This window comes from Macrotis lagotis, chromosome X, assembly GCF_037893015.1.
Source record: "Macrotis lagotis isolate mMagLag1 chromosome X, bilby.v1.9.chrom.fasta, whole genome shotgun sequence".
Lineage (NCBI taxonomy): Eukaryota > Metazoa > Chordata > Mammalia > Peramelemorphia > Peramelidae > Macrotis > Macrotis lagotis.
In genome coordinates, this window is record NC_133666.1 from 595,135,077 (window position 1) to 595,157,146 (window position 22,070).

Genomic DNA, 22,070 nt, shown 5'->3' on the forward strand with positions numbered 1-22,070 from the left:
CAAAAAAAGCTTCTAAAATTAATTCCACCTGAAGAATAGGATATTTTTAATATGCAAAGTAAATGATGGTCTCAAAGAGAAAGTTCACTCATAGTATCTAATGTGGAATAACAAACAAGCTCTCTTAGAAATAAGCATTTTATAAATTGATAAGAAAAGATGCTTCATATAAACATTTGAAACAAATCTGTAGCCAGAAATGAAAATAAAGTATGAATTTTAAGAAATGAGAGTTAAAGATTTGATATCTTTACAAGACACTTAGATTAGTAAACCTAAGAAAAGTTAAAAGTCCAAGAGTAAATATAAGTAAAAAATATTTTAAAATGAAAAAGAATATATGGGGCGGCGAGGTGGCACAGAGAATAAAGCACCAGCCCTGGAATCAGGAGTACCTGGGTTCAAATCCGGTCTCAGACATTTAATAATTACCTAGTTGTGTAGCCTTGGGCAAGCCACTTAACCCCATTGCCTAGCAAAAACCTAAAAAAAATATGGAAAGAAAAGATGACAATGTCAAGATTAGCTTATGAAATCACAGACCTATTGAAGAAATAGAAGATGTAAAAACAAATTAAATCTGAAAAACATACTGAAAAGGTGGGCCTTTTGAGTTTTTTTTTTTAATGGATGTTTTCTTTCAGTTTTATGAACTTCAAGCTGCACCATCTAACGCCTTTCTCCATAGATCCTCTTATGATCTGTCTTCTTCACCAAAACAAATTATGTAGGCTTTCAAATTAACTGTTCTGCAGTCCTGGTGGGGCTTTTACACCTTCATGTCACAAATGTCATTAAATATAAGGTCTGTTTTCCCCTAATTCAGAGAATCCCATTTGTTCTCTAGACACTTTGCCTCCAAGTGGTATTCTGGAGAAATAAAGGGCACATACGAAGACAATGTGAAAAGTAGCTAATATTTGGAAGGAACAAGTTTACTCAAAATAACAAATTTCTGAAATATATATATCAAAGTTTCAAAATCTTGCTACTAATCCTAGTAAAGTAATTCTTGATTTATGAATCCTTTTATTTATAGTGTAGTCATCAACATAACAATAGAAAATATTTACACAGAAATTACGAAGTGCCAAACATTCCAGAAAGTCTATAGAGACTACCATGGATGCTTTGCTGGGGGTTTTTTGGTAAATTAATTAATGAACCCAAATCGCTCTTTGTAGGTTCTTATGGTCATTTTACTGCTTTATTAATTGTCAGGTATCACTTTGTCAGTCATAAAATTCAGAAATGAAAGTGACTTCAGGAATCTAATAAGTCTTATTTTTATAGAAGAAACTAAAATCCACAACTGATTCCCATGGGTGATTACAGATGCTCTAAGTTAGAGAAATGAAATTTAAACTCATCTAATTTGGCTTTAGATCCCAAGCTCTTTAATCTACCATGAGTTCTCTTGCTTCTCTTCCCATTTGCTGGTTCTAATTTGCTTGCCATCTAAAATAAAAATAAATGTCTGAAAAATAAAAGGCCTTTTGAGATCACATAGTGGAAACTGTGATGAATTTGTAACCAGTACAACCTGATCCTAAACCTAACCTAAATTAACTTTACTGAGTCTAAATGCTGTCTCAGATACTTCTTGACTGTCATCTGAGCAAGTCAAAACTTTTCAGAGTTTCAACTTCCCAATCAGTAAAACTAGTATAACTATTATTAATAGTATAATTTCACAGGGTAACTATGACAATCATAAGTTAAACATTTTGCAAAGCTTAAAAGACTATATTATTATTATAACGAGCTCTTGAAAATAATTACATGAGAATTTAAGCATAAACTTTGTACTGGAGGAGAGCAAGCGTGTGTGTTGTGTGTGTGTGTGTGTGTGTGTGTGTAAAGGGGAACAGGGGAAGATATACATGAACTTCTTAGTTCTCAGCAGTCTTTACAATAGCTCAGATGGCAAAATGAATGAGACATAAAAGAGGAAAATTTTAGAAAACCATACAAATAATCTATAGTTTATGAATTCCATAAGGGGAAAGCCATGTCTTGAGTTTATGAGGTGTCATAAAGATCTTAGTGCAATTTTAAGATTACTGTAGTATTGTAAAACTATATTATTAAAGCTTCAAATTTTTCTAACAGCTTGTAAAACGCTGTATTTGTATACTTTCTCCAGTGTCCAGCACAATATCATCTTCTCATACAGAGCAGGTATTTAATGCTGTTGTAGCTGCCTAATTTGTAAAATACTAATCATTCCTAGAATACACAAATAACCATAAAAAGAACAGCACAAAAATTGGAATTCATAAGTAATCTACTCTAGATTTGGAGTAAAGCAACTTAAATAGCTGAAAATGATGAATAATGAATAGTCAATAACTACTGACTGATATTTGAAAAATTTCTCAAAGGGAAAAAAATCATAGGAATTGAATTAAAGAACATCTACATAAATAAGAACATCTACAATACTGTCAAAACACATGAGGGCTTGCTTCAACAAGATAGCTTTGAATTTTATTTCAAGAATCTCTTCAAAATACATTGTTTTGAGAAAATTTTAATATGAAAAGATTACTTTGTCAGCTTTTTATGTGTCTTGTGAATCATGCTGTACTCCCCATTGAGGAAAAGAACCTGAAGGGCAAGAACTGTTTTCCCACTGAAGGCAGGAATTAAAGGAAAATTACAAGAAACAATATATGGAACAGATTCAAAGAAATCTGGGAAGAACTATATAAATTACATTAACTGATACAGACTGAAATGAATAAAATCAGGAGAACAATTTACAAAATGGCTACAATAACGAAAAGAAAAACAACTCTGAAAGACTTAAGAATTCAAATACATGTGATGACCAATCATCCCAAGAACTTAGCACAGTAACTGGTACACTGTAGGATTTTTAATACATGCTGGATGATTGATAATAACTGATTAGGAAGCATGTTTAATGCCTTGGTCCTGAGAGGATATTATAAACAGGCAGATACACAAATATGCAATTTTTGATACTGTCAGAGACTTTGAAAAGACATGTTTTTTCTGTCTGGATCTTCAATATGTGGAAGATGTGTGTGTGGCAGAGGAGAAGGCTACTCTCTATCTTTCTCCCACCCCTCTGAAGAGAACAGCCTCCAGTACTTCTTCAAGGTGCCTTCCTGACCCTGCCTAGGGAGGACTAGCCGGTCTTTTGGTCAGAGAAGAGGGTAATAGGTTGGTTAGGGTCCTCACTCTCTGTTCCACATGGCGGGGGGGGGGGGGGGGGGGGGGGGGGGATTTGGGAAGGTTAATTAATGTTACCCCCAGCTCCTCAAGTGGCTAGATGCTAGGTCCTATACTTCAATGACACCCAACTTTCTGGGATTTCATTCCTCCATTCTACCTCTTCCAAGTACCTTCCCATGCCAAGATGGGGGTTAAGACGAGGGTAGGACTTCCCATGGGAGCATCTAAAAGATCAGAGCCTCCTACTGATCACCAACCATCCTCATCTTACTATGTAAGACCATGGACTCACATGGAATAGCAAGAATGGTGTCTTTACACAATGTTCCCCTCACTTTAATCAATGTTATATTCAAGTCTTGACATCACTTTTCTGATATCATGGTCTACTAAATGGAAGGACAGCTACTACTACTACTACTACTACTACTACTACTACTACTACTACTACTACTATTACTACTACTACTACTACCAACCACCACCATCACCACCACTATTACTACTACTACTACTACTACTACTACTACTACTACTACTACTACTACTACTACTACTACTAATACCACCACCTCCAGGAGTAGTTGAGACAAATCTACAGAGGGAATAGTTCCTTGGGCAGTATTCCTGACCATGTCTGAAAATGCATCTGCCAAGGGCAGCTAGGTGGCGCAGTGGATAGAACACCCACCCTGGAGTAAGGAGTACCTGAGTTCAAATCCAGCCTCAGACACTTAATAATTACCTGGCTGTGTGGCCTTGGGCAAGCCACATAACCCCATTTGCCTTACAAAAAGCCTATTAAAAAATGTATCTGCCTCTTTAATATATCCTCTCTCTACCAAGGCATTAAATATGCTTCCTATTCAGTTTTACCAGTCATCCAGTTCTAAGGAAAGAGGATGGCCAAGATCAGAAAGTTGGGGTAATATTGTACAATAGAATAAAAAAAAATTAAAATTTATCAAGAAACAATTTCATAAAGCTGTGAGAATAAGATCTGAATTGTTGCTAATAACAGTTCAACATCACACGTGCATAAGTAAAGTTACTGGTTCTAAAATGATTATTACAAAATGTCAACAGTTTTATCTAATATCTAAGAGATTTATAAAAACTGAAAAGATAGGGGCCACAAGGTGGTGCAGTGGATAGAGCACTGGCCCTGGACTCAGGGAGTACCTGAGTTCAAATCCAGCCTCAGATACTTAATAATTACCTAGCTGTGTGGCCTTGGACAAGCCATTTAACCCCATTTCCCTTGCAAAAACCAAAAAAGAAAAAGAAAACTGCAAAGATAAACCTGGATTCCTGTATTAACTTTGTTTGAAGGCTTAAAGCACATACACAGAAAAAAAATTAATTTTGCTTCATTTTTTCAATTTGTAGTTTTGATTTTCATCTTCTGTTTCTAGAGGCCTGGGAAACATCACTTAGCAAATCTTTTTATTATTACAAAAGTGACTGAAATTTCCAGTGAGTCAATTAGATGAAAGACAAAAGCTATGGACTCTCTCAATCCACGGAATAAGAATTAAAAACATAAAGGGAGACCCTTTCTTGTTCTTCAATGCTCAAAACAAAACAAAAATATGACTATAGTTTTTTAAAAGTAAATTCTCACTGTTGGGTTATTAAAAGTTCAAAACTAGAAGCAAATTAAACCTTTAGAAGAAAAAGTATATATAAAAATGAAAAGTAAAAGGATATAGTACCATTAACAAATGAGGCATCCAGCTATGTCAACTTTTGCATGTTAGAGTACAGTTACAGCACTAGAATACATTCATTATTGTTATAAGAATTAAGTTACCTATTTCTTCAAATTAGTTACTAATGAATTTGTTGTGATCAATAGGAATAGGATGGAAAATTGTAGTTAGAAAGTAGGTAAAAGTATATGGAAACAAGGCCCCAGCACAAATTATAGGAATATAGGAATCCTAGCTGTCTCTTCCTATCTCTGCCAAATAACTTCCAAAATTGTTAAAGTAGTCAAGTAGTAGACCAGGTCTGCAATAATGATCACCTTAAGACCCAGATTTCTTCTAACTGCCATATTTTACTCTAATGACTTCAGATTAGGATAGTCCTTTAAGAATAAATAGTTATTATACAAAAATTTACATAGCTTTATTATCAATAGATATAATAAGATTATTATTAATAGGTACAGCTATCCTGAGTTCAAGTGCAGCAACAGACACAAACTAGCCATACAGCTCCCAGACAAATGCTAGTGCTTCAGGCAACTGTTTAAAACAATAAACTACAAAGAAGGCTATGATCTGCATTAGCAGTAGAAGCTTCCTCCTCCAGGAGTTGTATGTAGCAATCAGATCATGCATGAAGCAATGAAATCAAAAGATCTACTTTAATTTACAAAGTTACACTTAATTTGGTGAAACATTAAGATGAACATAGACTAGGGAAGGAAAGAGAACAAGGTTATATTAAGTGCTTACTTATGTGCGAATATTTCATTTGATATTCACAAAACCATGATTTCATTGTAACATTTTATTTGTAAACCCAAATCATATTTTGAAAACAAAGCTTTAAAATGCAATTTCTCATTTTTGTAATCATTTCCTCAGCAGCTCTCCGATTTAGTTAATTTTTATTGAATTATGGTCTGATAAGATGTGTTTAGTATTCCGCTTTTCTGAATCTGCTTGCAAAGATTTTTTTTGTCCCCTTGTACATGGTAAATATTTTTGAAGAAACCATACACAGCTGCAGAATAGGTATACTTTTTATTCTACAGTTTTCAGTAGTTTATCATATCTTAACTTTTCTAAAATTCTATTCAGGTGCTTCATTTCTTTTTCATTTATTTTTTGGCTTGATTTACATAGGTCTGAGGGGGCAAATTGCGATCCTCCACTAAGTTTTATTTACTGTGTATTTCTTATTACCCTCAGTTGTTTTACTTTTAAAATTTAAATGCTATGCAGATGTATGTTTAGTATCGTCTGTTAATTGGTGCAGCTAAGTGGCGCAGTGGATAGAGTAGTGGCCCTGGAATCAGGATAACCTGAGTTCAAATGCAGCCTCAGACACTTAATAATTACCTAGCTGTGTGACCTTGGACAAGTCACTTAACCTCACTGCTTTGCCAAAAAAAAAAGTCTGAATTTTCGGCAAAATGGAATTTCCCTCTTTATCAATTTTAATCAGCTGTTTTTGTGTTGCTTTATCTGGCATGATTACTGGCCCTGCCTTTTTTTTTTTACTTCAGCTGATCTGTTTTAAGTGTTTCTTATAACCATATTATTGGATTCTGTCTTAAGAAAACCTTGTTCTTCTTTTACATTTTATGAGTGAGTTTATCTCATTTACATTCAATTAATGTTAATTGTGTATTTCTCTACACCTTATATTTTCCCTTCATATCCTGCCCTGTCTTTATGAGTTTGTTTTTCCTTTATAACTAGACAATCTATCCAACCTCTTATTCACCCCCTCTCCCATTTCTATTAACCCCTTTCACTACTGTTTCTCTGCTCAGGTATAACTTTGTTTGAGGGAGATGGGGGTAGGGGGAATATGTGAAAGGCAGACAGAGAGAGTGAGAGAGATAGAGATTGAGGTTTCTTTCTTTGGTCAATTCAGATGAATGAGATTTAAGAATCACCCTCTCCCTACCCCTCTTCCTTTTTATAGAGGCTTCTTCTTGAGCCCCCAAATTATGAGAAAATTTTCTCCATCCTACCTCCTAATCCACCCCCTCAGGGTATTCTTCTTTCTATTCTTTAAAGAGTGTCAAAACCTCAAAGAATCCCTCTCAGGATGGCTATATAATTAGAATTCCTCTTTAATCCCTGATGACAATAGAGCTATGAGTAAATATATTTATCATCTCCCAATATTAGCATTTGTCCTTATTTAGTCCCATATGATTGCTTGCTCATGTTTACCTATTTATGCTTCTCTTGACTCCTGCATCTGTATTTTAAAGTTTCTAAGTAGTTCAGTTCTTTTATCAGGCATGTTTGGAAGTTCTTTATTTCACTAAAATTCATTTTTCTGTCTGAAGGATTATGATCAGTTTTGCTAGTTAAGTTATTTTTGGCTAGAAGTGTAGATATTTTGCCTTCTGGAACATAGTTTCTAAGTTTTGTCTTCCTGTTCTGTGGTGGCTGCTAAATTTTGTGTGATCTTTAATATGACTACTCCCTACTTGAATTCTTTCTTCCTAACTGCCTGCATATCTTTCTCTCTTTTTTTATCTGGATGCTCTGGATTTTGGCTACAATATTCTTTAAAGTTTTCATTTTGGAATTTCTTTCAGGAGATGATTACTAGATTGTTATTTCCACTTTAACCTCTGATTCTAAAAAATCTGGTCATTTTCTTTTATGATTTTGTGAACTGTGATGTCTAGGTTTTTTTGGACATAGCTCTCAGTTCAATTATTCTTAAAATTAATCCTCCTTGACATGCTTTCCAGTTCAACTGATTTTTGCCATGAAATTGGCATTTTTTCAGTATTTTAATTGTTTTGATATTTGTTTATGTTTTACATAGTCATTAGCTTCTATTTGATCAATTCTAATTTTCAAGAGGTTTGTAGTTTAGGTAAGGTTTTGTATTTCTTGTTCCAAAGATGTTAATTGTCTTTCTAAATCTTTCTTCCATCGCTATATTTTTTTTTATTTTTTTCCTCTACCATTCTGGTTTTAAAATCATCTTTAGCATTTAAAAAAAAAACTCTTGCATCTCTTTCAGGAATTATTGTCTCCAAGCTGCCTTTTTCTTTGAGATTTTACATATAGATGTTTTAGAGTCATTCTCTATGTCATTTGGTGCCTTGAATGTTTCTAATATCTAAATGGTATTGATAGGTTGGTAGGATTCTTTTTTTCCTTGTTCATTATTCCAATCTACTTTCTGACTAGATTATGTTAGTGTCAAGTTCCACACAGTTCTGGAGAAAATATCTAAACTGAGTTTTATCCTCTTCAATCATTCTGATTCTTTCTTAGAAATACTTAAGTGTTGTGTTGTGGTATACCAATATTTCAGAGACAGCTTAGGATGGAGATCTCTAAGCTTTCAGTGATTCCGGAAGTGATTCAATTCTGGGTAAATTCTACTCCCCTACCTTCAGGGGCTGAGCTTAGCAAGTTCCTGACCCAGGTCTAGGTCTGAGGATCATAACAAGTCTATGGTAAAAGAGACACACAGTTGCTACTTGCTGCTGAACCAGTTCTTTGCTCTGTACACAATATAGCAACCCTGGTTGTCCTCCCTACTCCAAAATGCCATCCCCAGGGCACAGGGGCCCATATTGAGTCTCCCCTTAAATCTGCAGCCCAGAACAGGGGAAGTGAGTAGATCTCTGATCTCCTTTGGGAATCCTCTGGGATCACTTTTTTGCCACCATGCTTTGATGCATCTCTTCAGTACTCTTTTCAGTTCTGGGATACTAAAATGTTTCTCATAGAATCTGGGCTGGGCTCATGCAAGGAAAAACTATTTGAAATTTTTTTTTCTTAGATTTACAAATCAGAATCCAGTCTATTGAGTTTTTTAAATCAGTGTAATCAAACTCAAATAGAAATGAAAACAAAATCAATTACTGTAGATAGCATAAATTATCTATGTTATAATGTATTTTTATTCATGTTGTTAAAATTTCCCAGATACATTTTGGTAATCTAGTTCATTTGTGATCTGGTTCAGGCTCTGTTAGGGTGGTGAGGTTGACACATCTACTCTAGATCTTTCTAAGAACTGTGTTGGGGGAATAAATCTGTACTATCTACTTCTCCAATTTGACTCCCATTCAAATATATTTTGATAAAATGACCAGAATACTGGTCAAAAATATTTCAAATTATTAATTAAAATTAGACATTAATATGTATTTACCAAGACTAGACAAATAAAACGAATAAAAAATGAAAGCTGGGGCATGAAATTGGAGCAAAAAAAATTAACAACCAAGAATACTGAAATATCTCTTGAATCATATGTATTGTCACAGTAGACGGGTATACCAGAAGTCCACAACTGTTTAAGATTAATAGTGGTTTCCTATCCACTCAGTAAAAGTCATCCAATTGGAAGTGTCAACACATAGTCATTCGCCCAACAAATATACAACACAGGGTCCCTTTGAACCACACCCTGAATTATATGTATTTTGACTATTTTGGTCCTCTGTTCTGCACATCAGTTTTTTCAAAAATAGGAGCATACATTTATTTTTAATCTGGTCAATTCAAATGAACCATTCTCAATTGTTAGTCAGAATTCAGACAATTATAGAATAGGAAGTATATACTTTGGCATACACTAAATACAAATGTAAGCTGCTGAGAAGGTTCATGCAGCCTTCCTGGCTATTTTCCAGTTGACTGGAACCTTAAGGCTGAGTGCTTACCTTAGCAAGATGGTTACCCTAATATTCCCTACTCAAAGACAACAAAAATTACACACTCTGATTAATTTCAATACTTGGTACTCTGCCACAGATTTTTTTAAAAGATTCTAACCAATAAATACATTTAAAATTTAAATTCTTAATACATATAACACAAGTAATTATAATTATAATTTAAAATTTAAAATCTTGCCACTTTGCCCAAAATTTTTTCAAGTTATTTTACCTGGGACCCTAAGGCACTGCTGGTGAAGTTATGAATGGATTCAACCCAACTAAAACTTGAAACTATGACCAAAAGGCTACAAAACTATGCATGCCCCTTGACCAGAAATTCCACTACTAAGTCTATATCCTAAAGAGATCAAAAATAGGTATTTTTGAACAAAAATAATTATAGCAACTCTTTTTTATGGTGGCAAAGAATTGTAAAAGAGGGGGATGCCCATAAATTGGGGAACTGCTGAACAAAATAGTTGTATGTAATTATATCAGAATATTACTGTGCTATAAGAAATGTTGAACACTATGCTTTCAGAAAACCCTGGAAAGAATTAAATGAACTGATACAAAGTGAAGTGAGCAGAACCAGGAGAGTATTGTGTTTACACAGTAACAATAATACTGTATGATGATCAACTGTGAATGACTTAGCTATGCTCAACAACATAATAATTCAAGACAATTCCAATGGAATCATGATGAAAAAATGCTAAACACCACTAGAGAAAGAACTGATGGTATCTGAATGCAGATCAAAAAATACAATTTTTCATTTTCTGTATTTTTTCCCTAGCTTATATTTCTCCCTTTGGATCTGTGTCTTCTTTCTCATCATGAATAATATAGTAATATTCTGCATGTTGAACATGTAAAAATCTAACAAATTGCTTACTATCTTAAGAGAGGGAAGGAGGTGAGGGAAGATGAGAAAAAATCTGGAACTCAAAATTTAAAAAAAAAGAATGGTAGGAACTGCCTTTTCATTATACAGGAAAAATAAAATATTATTTAAAAATAAAAAAACAAAAGAGTCTAACACTTTAAAATTTTTTTAGAAAAATGTGTGTCCCTTGATAGGAGGAAAAAAAATTTTCATCAGTCAATTAGCATTTATTAAGGACTTCCTATGAGTAGGGCCCGGTGTTAAGCACTGGAAATAAAAAGGGGCTGCTATGTGGCATGGTGACTAGAGCACTGGCCTTGGAGTCAGGAGGATCTAAGTTCAAATGTGACCTCAGAGACTTACTAGCTGGGTAAATCATGTGAACCAACTGTCTCCTTACCCCCCAAAAAAAGAGAAAGGAAAAAGGAAAAAAAGAAATACAAAGGAAAAAAATAGATGCTATCCTTAAAGAGTTTATGGTAGAGTTTAGATAGAAGGAAGCAAAGAGACAAGCAATGCAAAGGCAAATAGTTAAGAAGGACAAGTAGGTCAATATGTTTGAATCATGCAGTATATATGGGAATATAAGAAGAGTGGAAGCATAGAAGGTATAGATTGTGAAAAACTTCAAATCCCTAATAGAAAAGTTGGCATTTGATTCTAGAACTGAGGTTCTGCAACTTTTTTTTTGTCATGGATCTCTTTGGCAGTTTAATGAAGTTTTTGGATCACTTCTCAGGGATTAAGAACTCAAAAGTTTTTAAATGCATAAAATAAAATACAAAGGAAATATAAATACAAAGAAGATAATTATACTAAAAAGTTATATATATTTGATTTCATAGACTCTCAGGTTAAGCATCTCTGCCTGAGAAACAATAAGGAGTCACTGGGAATTTATTGATGGGGCTATGACATGGTAAAATCTGCACTTCAAGAAAATCATTTTGCTTCCTATGGGAAAGATTTAAGGCAGGGAGAACACTTAACAGATTACTGAAATAATCCAGGAGAAAGACAGATAATAAAGACTTGAACTAGGGTGGAAGTTGTGTGAATGAAGAAAATAGGGCTTATTTGATTTTTTTTTAGGTTTTTTTCAAGGCAAATGGGGTTAAGTAGCTTGCCCAAGGCCACACAGCTAGGTAATTATTAAGTGTCTGAGACCAGATTTGAACCCAGGTACTCCTGACTCCAAGGCCGGTGCTTTATCCACTACGCCACCTAGCCAACCCTATTTGATTTTTTATAATAAAAACTACTTATGAAAAGAAAAAAACTGACAAGAAAAATTATGCCCTTAGGATATACTTATATATATTTATAGTAGTACTTTTGCGGAAGCAAATATACAGAAGTACACTGGGTGCAAGCAGATTGAATGGCTAAACGAAAATCTTAAGAAATAATAAATATCTTAAGAAATGCCAAATATGAAGAATTCCAAGAAACTAGGAAAACTTATATAAACTGAAGAAGACTGGAACAAAGAAAATTATCTATATGACTCCAATAAGGTAAAGGAGAACAAAACTGAAAGACAGAATTCTGAACAATCCACTTCAGAATACCAGCAGCAAAGAATGCCTCCCTCTTTTCTACAGAGAAGTGGACAGCCAATGTGATAGTCTGTTTTGCTTAATTATACTTCTTTGTTACAAAAGGAAAAGGCTCTCCCTATGGGGGAGGGAGGAGGAGTCATTGTTAAGTGATAGTTCTGTAAAAAGGCATCAGTAAAATATATTAATGATGATTCTAAACTTGTCTTATAACAATCATACAAAATTTTGAACATCCAAAAGTTATAAAAAAAAAAAAATTCTCTTTTAAATAGGTTTGTCCTTAGCTGATAAAGCAAAGAAGCATATACTGATGTAATCAAATCAGACAAAGCAAAGAAATATCATATACCCAGCAGTCATAATTTCAGCTAGGTGAGCTTATTTCATGCTTGGAAACAATCTTAATTTAATTACAATTCTTAGTACAACCAGTGTACACTCATCTCATTCCTGACTCACCCAGGATTGTCTGAACATGTTGCTATTTACTTTTTGAAAAAAAAATGTCATTAAACTTCTCCAGTGTGACTATAATCACACATTTATACCAGTAAGAAAAAGACATATAACAATGACAGACTATAACCCTATCATGATGAAACCTTATATGACAAGATCAGGATTCTGTATGTTAGACTTTTTAATCTCTATTTTCTGAGTACACCTTTTAGTTGTTAAACATGCATATTACATGTGGCGGCTAGGTGGCTCAGTGGGTAGACCACTGGCCCTAGAGTCAGGTGGACCCGAGTTCAAATCCAACCTCAGACACTTAATTACTTAGCTGTGTGATCATGGGCAAGTCACTTAACCCCATTGACTTGCAAGAAACAAAAATAGCACATGCATATTACAATAATTACTTTACCACATTGAATATATTGTATTAAAAGTCTTGATTATCCACATTAGCAGATATTAGCTGCAGAAAAAATTCAAAAGATATATATATATGTATATATCTTTGACTAAGTCAATGTGGTTTAAGCACGAGAGAAGGGAGGGATGAGGTAAAGGAGGTGACAATGCTTTTGCTTAGAAATATTAAATTTAGCTTGTAGTCAAGATACTTGAGTAGCAAGAAGTAGTGGCATTCATTTTTTAAGGCAATCATAAGATGTACGAGTTGGAAAAGACCTTTGAGATCATCTTGTTCAAACCCCTCATTTCACAGATAAGAGAAGCTCAGTTCCAGATAGGCTGAAAGCTCAAGGGTTCATAGGTAATAAATAGTAGTGGTAGATCAAGCCCAGATCTTTGGAATCTTAATACTCTCTGCCCAAGTCCAGGATTTCCCCATATCATCACTTGTTTCCACTAAATTTTTGTAACTCACACAAAAAAGGACAAGCCCATTTTAAAGACAGAGAACAGCATGTCCAATTCCTAGTAAGAAGTGTCCTTACCACTGTATTTTTTACACCAATTCAATACTGAAAATAAATTTAGTTAACATCTTGCATAAATTTACTTTCAATATTAGAAAAAAAGGAAAATAAATCTGCTAATGAATCCTAAATGTCATTTCAGCACATGATCAACTTTGTTATCTATGCAGTAATGAGGGTGTGTGTGTGTGTGTGTGTGTGTGTGTGTGTGTGTGTGTGTAAAACTCATTTTTAGTTGACTACAGGATAAGTTGTCCCCCCCCACCCCGGTTTAATAAGGTCCTAAACTGTTTCCCTTAGTGCTAATATTAAACTCAATTTCAATTCCCCAAGTACACAACAAATGAAAGAAAGTAGAATGTGCTGGGTAACCCAGAAAAAAGTCATCCTAAAATTTAGTATTTACCAAGAACAACACAACAAAGGTTTACCACAAAGTCTGCCTAAATAATAAAATTTCTGGCAACATATAACAACATGGCAGTTGAAATACCATCGAAGATTCTTAAGGTACTTAAGAAAGGCAATGCGATTATACTAGACGTATGGAAGGCATAACACCTTGTCTCTGCTATCCAAATGTTTCCCTCCTCAAGAGACCAGATTGTATCATTTTTCTCTTTGTATCTCCATAGTCTTACATAGAACCTGGCACCAAGAAGACTGTTAAAAAAAAAAAACATTCCTTAATTGCTGTAATAAAATGCCTAATAATAAAATTGTAATATAAGCGATAGCTCTATAAAATGACATTTTGCTTTATAAATTTAAGTATGCAAAACCATCAGCTCATAGGATCTAGAAATCACTATTTTGTCCTGTATAATATTACTAGAAAATGCAGCAGCAGAGAATTCTCATTTTTACATTCTCAGATATTAGCACTAATTCATTCAATTAAAAATTATACTACCTTTGATGAAAAGGATTGATTACTAAGTAAACTCTTGTATTAAGGATTTTAATGTTGACTTTTAACAACTTCAACAGCATGAAAAAAATTTCACTTTAATACTGTTTACAAATGCTGACAACATACATATTTCAAATACCAGTTCTGCTTGCAGCACGGCATTGTTTCAAATCAGTAAGTTCAAAAACAAAACTTAATGACATTTCAATAGACTTTTTCCCCAAAGGAGACAAAGATGACAGGTAACACATTACTAACCTTCAACATTTGCAAGGTAAGTATTTGTAAAAGCAAAGATCAAGCTTCTTCCAAAAGTTATGCCACAGTTTTGGAAGGCTGTAATGACCTAACCTTCCCCCCGCCCCCTTTCTGGATGACAGCAGTCTGGAGAACTAATAAGGAGTATTAAGATTTTAAAATTTCAAACTCTTATGATGTTTCCTTTCAAATGTCAAATGGAAAGTTAATTGCTTATCCAGTTCCACAATCTCTATGGTAGCTACAAATTAAATACACAATAAAGTTAAAGAGGCCAAAATATATCAAAACCTTATAGAGCTCATTTTACACCAGCTCAAAGACTTCCCCAAAGAAGCAAACAATAATAATATATAATAATCCTCTGATATAAATTGTTTCTTCAACTGAATTAATAGGTATATAGTTATTAAAAAGTAATTTTATCGGGGAAGCTAGGTGGTGCAGTGGATAGAGCACTGGCCCTGGAGTCAGGAGTACCTGGGTTCAAATCTGGTCTCAGACACTTAATAATTACCTAGCCATGTGGCCTTGGGCAAGCCACTTAACCCCATTGCCTTGCAAAAAAAAAAAAAAGCAATTTTAAGAGTAGCATTATACATATGGAAATAAAACAACATGTAAAATTCTGAAACTGGGAAAAGCTAGGACTGGAATAAAGAACAATTTCAACCTGCTGATAATATGTCATTTTAAAGCTAAATAAACATTCTGTTAAAAATTGAACTCTGACATTTCTTAGCTATGTGACCTTGGGCAAGACTTTAATTTTTCTAAACTTCACTTTCTACATTGATAAAATGGAGATGATACTTTACACATTATGGATTCCTTAGGATAGTTTTTGAGGATCAAATGAACTATCAATAAAGCAGATTGTAACTAGAAAATGCTATATAAATGTAAACAATTCTATTGTGAGAAGTTTCTTGAGGAAAGAAAACATTTATTTTTTTTTATTATGCCCAAAGTCTAGGGCAATAGGAGGTACTTAAGAGATTGGATTAAAAAAAATAATAAAGAATATTGTTTTTTTATAGCTAAATTTATCTCCATCATATTCATCACTGACCAAAAAGAAATTATCTAGGAACCAGAAAGTAAAATAACTACATCCAACATGATCTGTTGGATATATTTTTATTCAGAAATTCATACTTGGACAGTTCAGAAGAATAAAATCTGAATCGAGTTAAATATTACCTGTTACCTATTACAATGAAGCTGATCCCACTGTGCCTCTGGATGAAGTATACTGTTAAATGATAACTTTTTCGTAATAAGTAGAATCAATTTATAGACTACACTTCTACTAATCCTTTGGTCAACAATCACTTCCTTAAGTATCTGAGAAATCTGGCTTCTGCCCAGCAATTTATAGACTAATGTACATATTATATATTCTCTACCTGGCAGATTACTTGAAAGAATAAGACATCAGACACAAAGATCCTTTCTCAAACTAAACTGTCAAGCATTCAAACATTACTCCTGAGAGTACAACTCCAATGGGCTGCCCATGTTGTTCAAATGCCAAACATACACTTGCCAAAAAGACTATTTTATGGAGAATTCATAAAGGGCAAGCATTCACAAGGGCATGCCCTCATCAGAGAAGGTGCTGTGCTCTATGAGCATAGCAGAATGGAAGCAGTTCAAAGGAAATGTGAGATACATAAGTTTAGAATAAATACCCCAAGTGTTCATGTGGACAATTTGTGCCTGACTTGAGGAAGTACATTCCGAGCTTGTATTGGTCTGAACAGTCACATCAAATATATTGTAATTTGTCTAACATGGTGATGTTGTTTTAGTCCTCCTCAATAATGAAAGACAAAAACCAAGATTCTATGATATTTTATAAGAACAAAAGTTTACACCAAGTCAGATACAGTATTCTTAAAACTTTTTCTAATTATTTAGTACTCAATAAAAATCTATCAGTAAAATTATATTTACCTTGAAAGATAGTTCAGAGATGGTGTTCATTCTTGAACCACAGTTAAAACAAGTTTGCCAATAATCAAGAATCATTTTATAAATTTTAGCTCTCTAGAGCAATGATCTTCTAAAAATGCTATTATTGAAGACAGTGATGTATTTCATTATTCTTCCTTGCCATTTCTACTGTCAGCAAGACAATTTAATAAGGTCCTTCTAAATGTGGGTCCTCATTACCACTCATCTGAACTAATGAGGATCAGGCCAACAGACGTACAGTCTCTTCTGAATCCAATTTATCCTACACATACTACAGTGCTGACCTTATTTTTGTGCACCATCACAGTTTCTGGTCATAGTTACGAACCTCACTCTTGTGCTCAAAAACGTTCAGTGACTCTTCATTGATGACTAGTCACAAATTAACAAAAGTCTTCTGAACATGAATGAGTCTCTTTCTGGATGAAAACTCACTTATGTACAAAAAAACATTCATTATGAGTTAATTCCCTTAGCTTTGGAACTAGAACAAAGTGAACATAAACTCACTCTATTTAGCCAATCCCAGACTATGCTTCACATCTGAGTCAGTAAACTAGAATCTAGTAAAGAAGGACATCTTGCTATCTGTCCTGCCCCAACCCCCACCCCAGGTATCCACCCATAGGAGCTAGAAACAGTTGTCAAAACTACTGCTGCAAACCCCAGAGCAAAGGGTGAGACAAAGTGACTGCCCAATATTTCTCTAGTCACCACTCCTGTGATTCTCCAGACCAAAAAACCCTTTTCTACTCACCACTGTTCTTTTATCTCTCCCATTAGAATGTACTTGACAACAAGGACTATTTTCATTTTTATACAGCAGACCCCTGGGCAAAGTAGAAACTCAAAAAAACTCTCTTGTTCAAATTTACCTTATTTCTACTAAGGGCACCAACTATGCTCCAGTCATCCAAATTTACTACTTTGGAATTATTATTTCTCTTTCATCCATCCTTTTAACTCTACCCTCACACATGGACCAGGATCAAGCCTTCATCAACATCTCCCTAGACTATTGTACCTTTATCTTAATAGATGTCCCTACTTTCAGAATCTTCCTCTCTCCAAATCAATCCTCCCTCCACTCAGCTGTCAAAATAATTTTCACAAGATACAGATTTGTCTGTGTCACTCCTGTTCAAAAAACTTCAGTAGTTTCAATTACATATTAAAATATAATTAAACCCCTTACATGGCACTTAAGGTCTTCAACAACCTAACTCCTGCAATTTTCCTGAGTTTATTTCTTACTACTTCTTTTATCAACTAACTATTCCTCAATTTAAAATCAATTTCCTATCTCCCTGCTAATCTCTTGTGTCTGGATGTACTCTCCTAGTCTTCTACCCTACCAGAATTTTCAAGAATCACCTCAGATTATAACCTCCTCTGTGAAGTCATTACTGGAAAACCTCCCCTAACCCCCTAAATCATCAGTGCTTTTCTCCACTTTAATTCCTTTATACTACACTTATTTTCCCTTATGCTATACTTATCTTCTTAGATGTTGTTATCTCCTCAAAAGAACAAAAGCTTCTCGAGGGAAAAAGACTCTTATTTTGCTACAATGCCTGGGACAGTTCCTTGCATTTAAGTTCTTAAACATTGTTTAACTGAAACTGAGACCAATCTCCTTACCTTAGCACTCAACATTCTGGAGATCCCTTTATGTTGTCATGTATTTATATGTTCATTTGTCTTGATTGAGTCAGTGGTAATCGTAGCTACTAAGGTGAGAAAAGGTTTTGATCTGAATCCCTGGAGAGGACCTGCACTAATTAAACCATGGAATCTTTTAATTATCACTGTATGTGCATCTATGTGTGTGCTGCTTTCCTTTCTTCCTCCCCCCCCCCAAAAAAATTGTTAGGCTTTTTGAGATTCAAAACATAACTTTATCTTTGGATCATTCAAAATGCCATAATATGTAATAATGCTAAGATATGCAGATAAATAATTATTCAGATGCCTCAGGACAACGAATTTCCTGATAGTTTATTATGTGACTATAGAAAAGTCATAAAAAAATGGTCATTCTGTTCAACTTTGCTTGCTGATTTTAATAATGTGATTCTCAAATATCATGCAGTTTCAGACCTAAAGTGTTATTTTTAATGTTACATAACTATAAAATTAAAAAAGATAACATAACTTCATTTAGATCAATCTAATCTTCCCTTCAATAATAAAGTCTACCTATGTCCAACTGATTGAAACCTTTGAGTGTACACCAACTATGGTGTACAAAACTGTGCATTTTCCCCCCTTACAATAATGCCCTAAGAAAGTATTATTTTCAAGTATAAGTGTGTATGGGGTCCATCAACTAACTGGAGATTGAGAAATGTAAACATAAATCCTTAATAGTAAGAATATTGTTCCATACAAAAAACTTAGCTGAGCAACCCAGAATGGCCAGCTAGTTCACTGAGAATATTCATGAATTCCAACAGTGCTGTGCACCCGGCCGGACACTAAAATGTTGTTAAAAGTCTCTAAGAAACACTTTCTATTAGCAGGTCGTGGTGTATGTACATCAGTCACAGAGATGTGAAGAGTTAGAAACGACAGCGGCGGCGAATTAAAATAAAGAAGTTCCTGCCCGATTTTCCAAGCCGAAAGGACTCAATCAAGTAGAATCTTCCAGGCAGGTATCTGATGGGGTCAGGACATCCGTGATATTTTTAAAAGTTAAAAAAAAAAATCAATGGCCTCTCCCACCAGACTCTGAGTGCCACGAGTTTTTTGGTCATTACAGTAAAATTATATGTTTTGGAAACACCCGAATGCCACACCCTAGCGGGATGGGCATCAGAAGGCAGAACGGGGGCAATGGGGGGGTCCGAGAAAATGGGGGTGTTTTTAAAGGAGGGAAGGGAAGGGGGGCTGAGCGCGCAGGTGGAGGAGGAGCAGGAGGTGGGCAATTGTAGCCCTCAGGGCGGCGCGAGAGGAAGGGGTCTCCGAGGGGCAGGTCCGGGGGCTCCGGGGAGGGGGTGCGGCCGAACGTAGCGGGAGGAGCAAGGCGCCGGGGCCGGCGGGGGCGAGCGAGGGGCCAAGGGGGGTCCACGTGCGAGGGGGCTCGGAAAGGGGGTCACGGGCGGGGTGGATGGGGAGGGCCGGGTGAATGAATGGGGGGGCGGCGCCGGGGCGGGGGAGGGGCGGGCCGCCGCGGAGGACACACTCACCGCAGCCCCGGGCTCCGGGCTCGGCTCTGCCCCGCTCCTCGAGCCTCCCCCGGCGGCGGCGGCGGCGGCGGGGCAGCGGCGGCGGGAGCGGGAGGCGGAGGCGGCGGCGGCTTCTCTGCGGCGCTAGGGGGAGCCCCGGGGAGCGGAGACGGCCGGGGCCCGGAGCCCTCCGCACCTGCCCCTGTGGCGGAGCGGCTACGAGCCAGGCGCTGGCGGAGGCGGCGGCAACGGCGGCGGCGACCGGAGAGGGCAAGTGACCCGGATGTACAGGGGGGGAGGAGGAGGGAAGGGGGGAATGCCAGGAAGTGAGGACGCCGGGGACCTGTCCGGCCCTGCGCATGCGCCGCGCCCCACAAGGTAGATTGTCCGCCGGCTCTTTCCCCGCCTCCCTTCCTCCCCCCTCCCCGTCGGGGAAGAGGCGGGGCTTAGCCGCCGCCGGAGACAGGTGGTCGGGCCGAGCGGGCGCGGAGCGAGGGAGCGGCGGGGGCGGGGGCGGGGCCGGGGGCGGGGCCTCCCTCGGCTTCCTCCCGCCCCCGCCGCCTCTTAAAGGGACCGCGCCGAGGTGAAGCGGGCGAGCCGCCCTCGGGCCTCGGAGCCCTCCCCCGGGGGCGCGGCCCCTCGGCTGGGCATCGACTGCCCCGCATTCACCTTAAACAGGAAGAAGAGCTTCTGACGGCCCGGCAAACCCTGGCCGCTTAACGAGCGCTTTCCGAGGGGCATTTGCAGGCTTCCTTAATGCACGTGGCATTAAGTAAGCCGCGACTGTGTGCCAGCCCCTGATAAAAACAGAGGATTTAAAAAATGGAAGCCCTCCCTCCCTCAAGGAGGCTACATCAAAATAAAGCTAAGCTCCCGGGTGCAACTCGCTCATTCCGTAAGTGCAACAATCAGTGCAATGGAGCATTCCATCTGGATCCAGAGAAGGAACTGTGGAGTTTGAGCAAAGACCAAGGACTATTCACTTTAATTTAGAAAAAAACCGTTATCTTATTGACTGATCTTGTTATCTCTTATCCTGTGTTTCTTCCTTAAGGATGTGATTTCCCTCTCATCACACTCAATTTGGATCAATGTATACCATGGAAACAATGTAAAGACGGACAGAATGCCTTCTGTGGGGGGGGGGGGGGATGGGGGGAGGGAAGTAAGATTAGGGGAAAAAATTGTAAAACTCAAAATAAAATAAAATCTTTAAAAAAAAAAAGAAAGAAAGTAAACTGCAGTGCTGGGGACCCAGATTCCCCCTGATGTAGCACTTGGAGGTTTGCAAAGCGCTTTCCCCGGTATTTCATTTGTTTCTGCTGAAATTTATTTGAGGAGATTGAAGAAAAGTTTAGCTCTCTACGTTTGTGAAGCTTCAATCTATATCAAGGGATGTGACAGGCACACAAATAACTACCACAAAGTATAATATAAAAAAATACATAAATGCACCTTCAGAATTCTAAAGATCTTAGGAATGCTACCCAATCCCTAGTAGAGATGGACTCAATGCCCACAGTAACATCTTTTTGGACAGGGAGTGATGCCAATGTAGGAACTCATTCAGCTTTACTGTTTATGTTTATAACAACAAAATTTTTTGCTTTTCTAAGGGGAAGGAGAAATAGAAAATAAAAACTCTGGAAAATAAAATAAAATTATTTTTAAGAACATCAGAAAACTAGGGGAAATTTCATGATCAATTTGAGTAAAGCGAAAAAGATTTCACAGAAGATGAAACACTTAAGTGGGGCTTTAAAATATGAATTAAAAAATTCAATAGACACGAAGAAAAACTTTAAGGCATTTGAGGAAAAACCCAAGGGCAGGAAAGGGTGAAATTTATAAAGAGGATTGAGAGTGGTCTAGTTTTCCTGGAGCATATGGTAAGTGAAAGGGAATAGCCTGAAATACCGAAGGAGACTTTGGGTGGGAGAAGGGAAGGGCTAAATGGTGGAGAGTCTTGAATGCCAAGGCAAAGAAACTTGAGCCCTGATTGTGTGCAATGCAAACTACTGAAGGATTCTGAGCAGAGGAGTAGCATAACCAGATTTATACATAGGAGGATTTGTGAAGTGGCTTTAAGAATGGTTTGGAGGAGGGAGAGAATGGAATTCCCAGGCACAAGAAAAACAATAAAATATCCTCTTTGTTTTATGCAGGGAAGTTGGTTTTTCTTTTTTACCAAACTCCCAACTCAGAAAATACAGATTTGTAACTAAAATGTCTTAAGTTTACTGTAAAGGTACCTTCACGATCCTTTAAAATGTTTTCTGAATTGATCTCTGCTACAGATCGCTTTAGGAAGTATGAACCCC

The 22,070-nt window shown here is 36.6% G+C and overlaps 1 protein-coding gene across 13 annotated transcripts in view; it reads right to left on the bottom strand.

Annotated features, from left to right (window-relative positions):
- CYRIB (CYFIP related Rac1 interactor B) overlaps nt 1-22,070 on the bottom strand; it is a 203,044-nt gene that overhangs the window by 105,614 nt on the left and 75,360 nt on the right. For 7 of the 13 annotated variants that reach the window (XM_074202282.1, XM_074202279.1, XM_074202280.1 and 4 more), the window contains exon 1: nt 19,771-19,804. The exons of 2 other annotated variants lie outside the window; for them this stretch is intronic. Coding sequence is in view for 1 of the 11 variants with exons in the window: in XM_074202268.1 (XP_074058369.1) it covers nt 16,562-16,591 (30 nt within the window). In the remaining 10 variants the exon portion in view is untranslated. Of the gene's footprint in view, nt 1-432; nt 2,352-16,561; nt 16,607-19,770; nt 19,805-22,070 lie in introns of those variants that run through there. 4 more of the 13 variants (XM_074202277.1, XM_074202273.1, XM_074202268.1 and 1 more) reach the window with 3 other exon arrangements.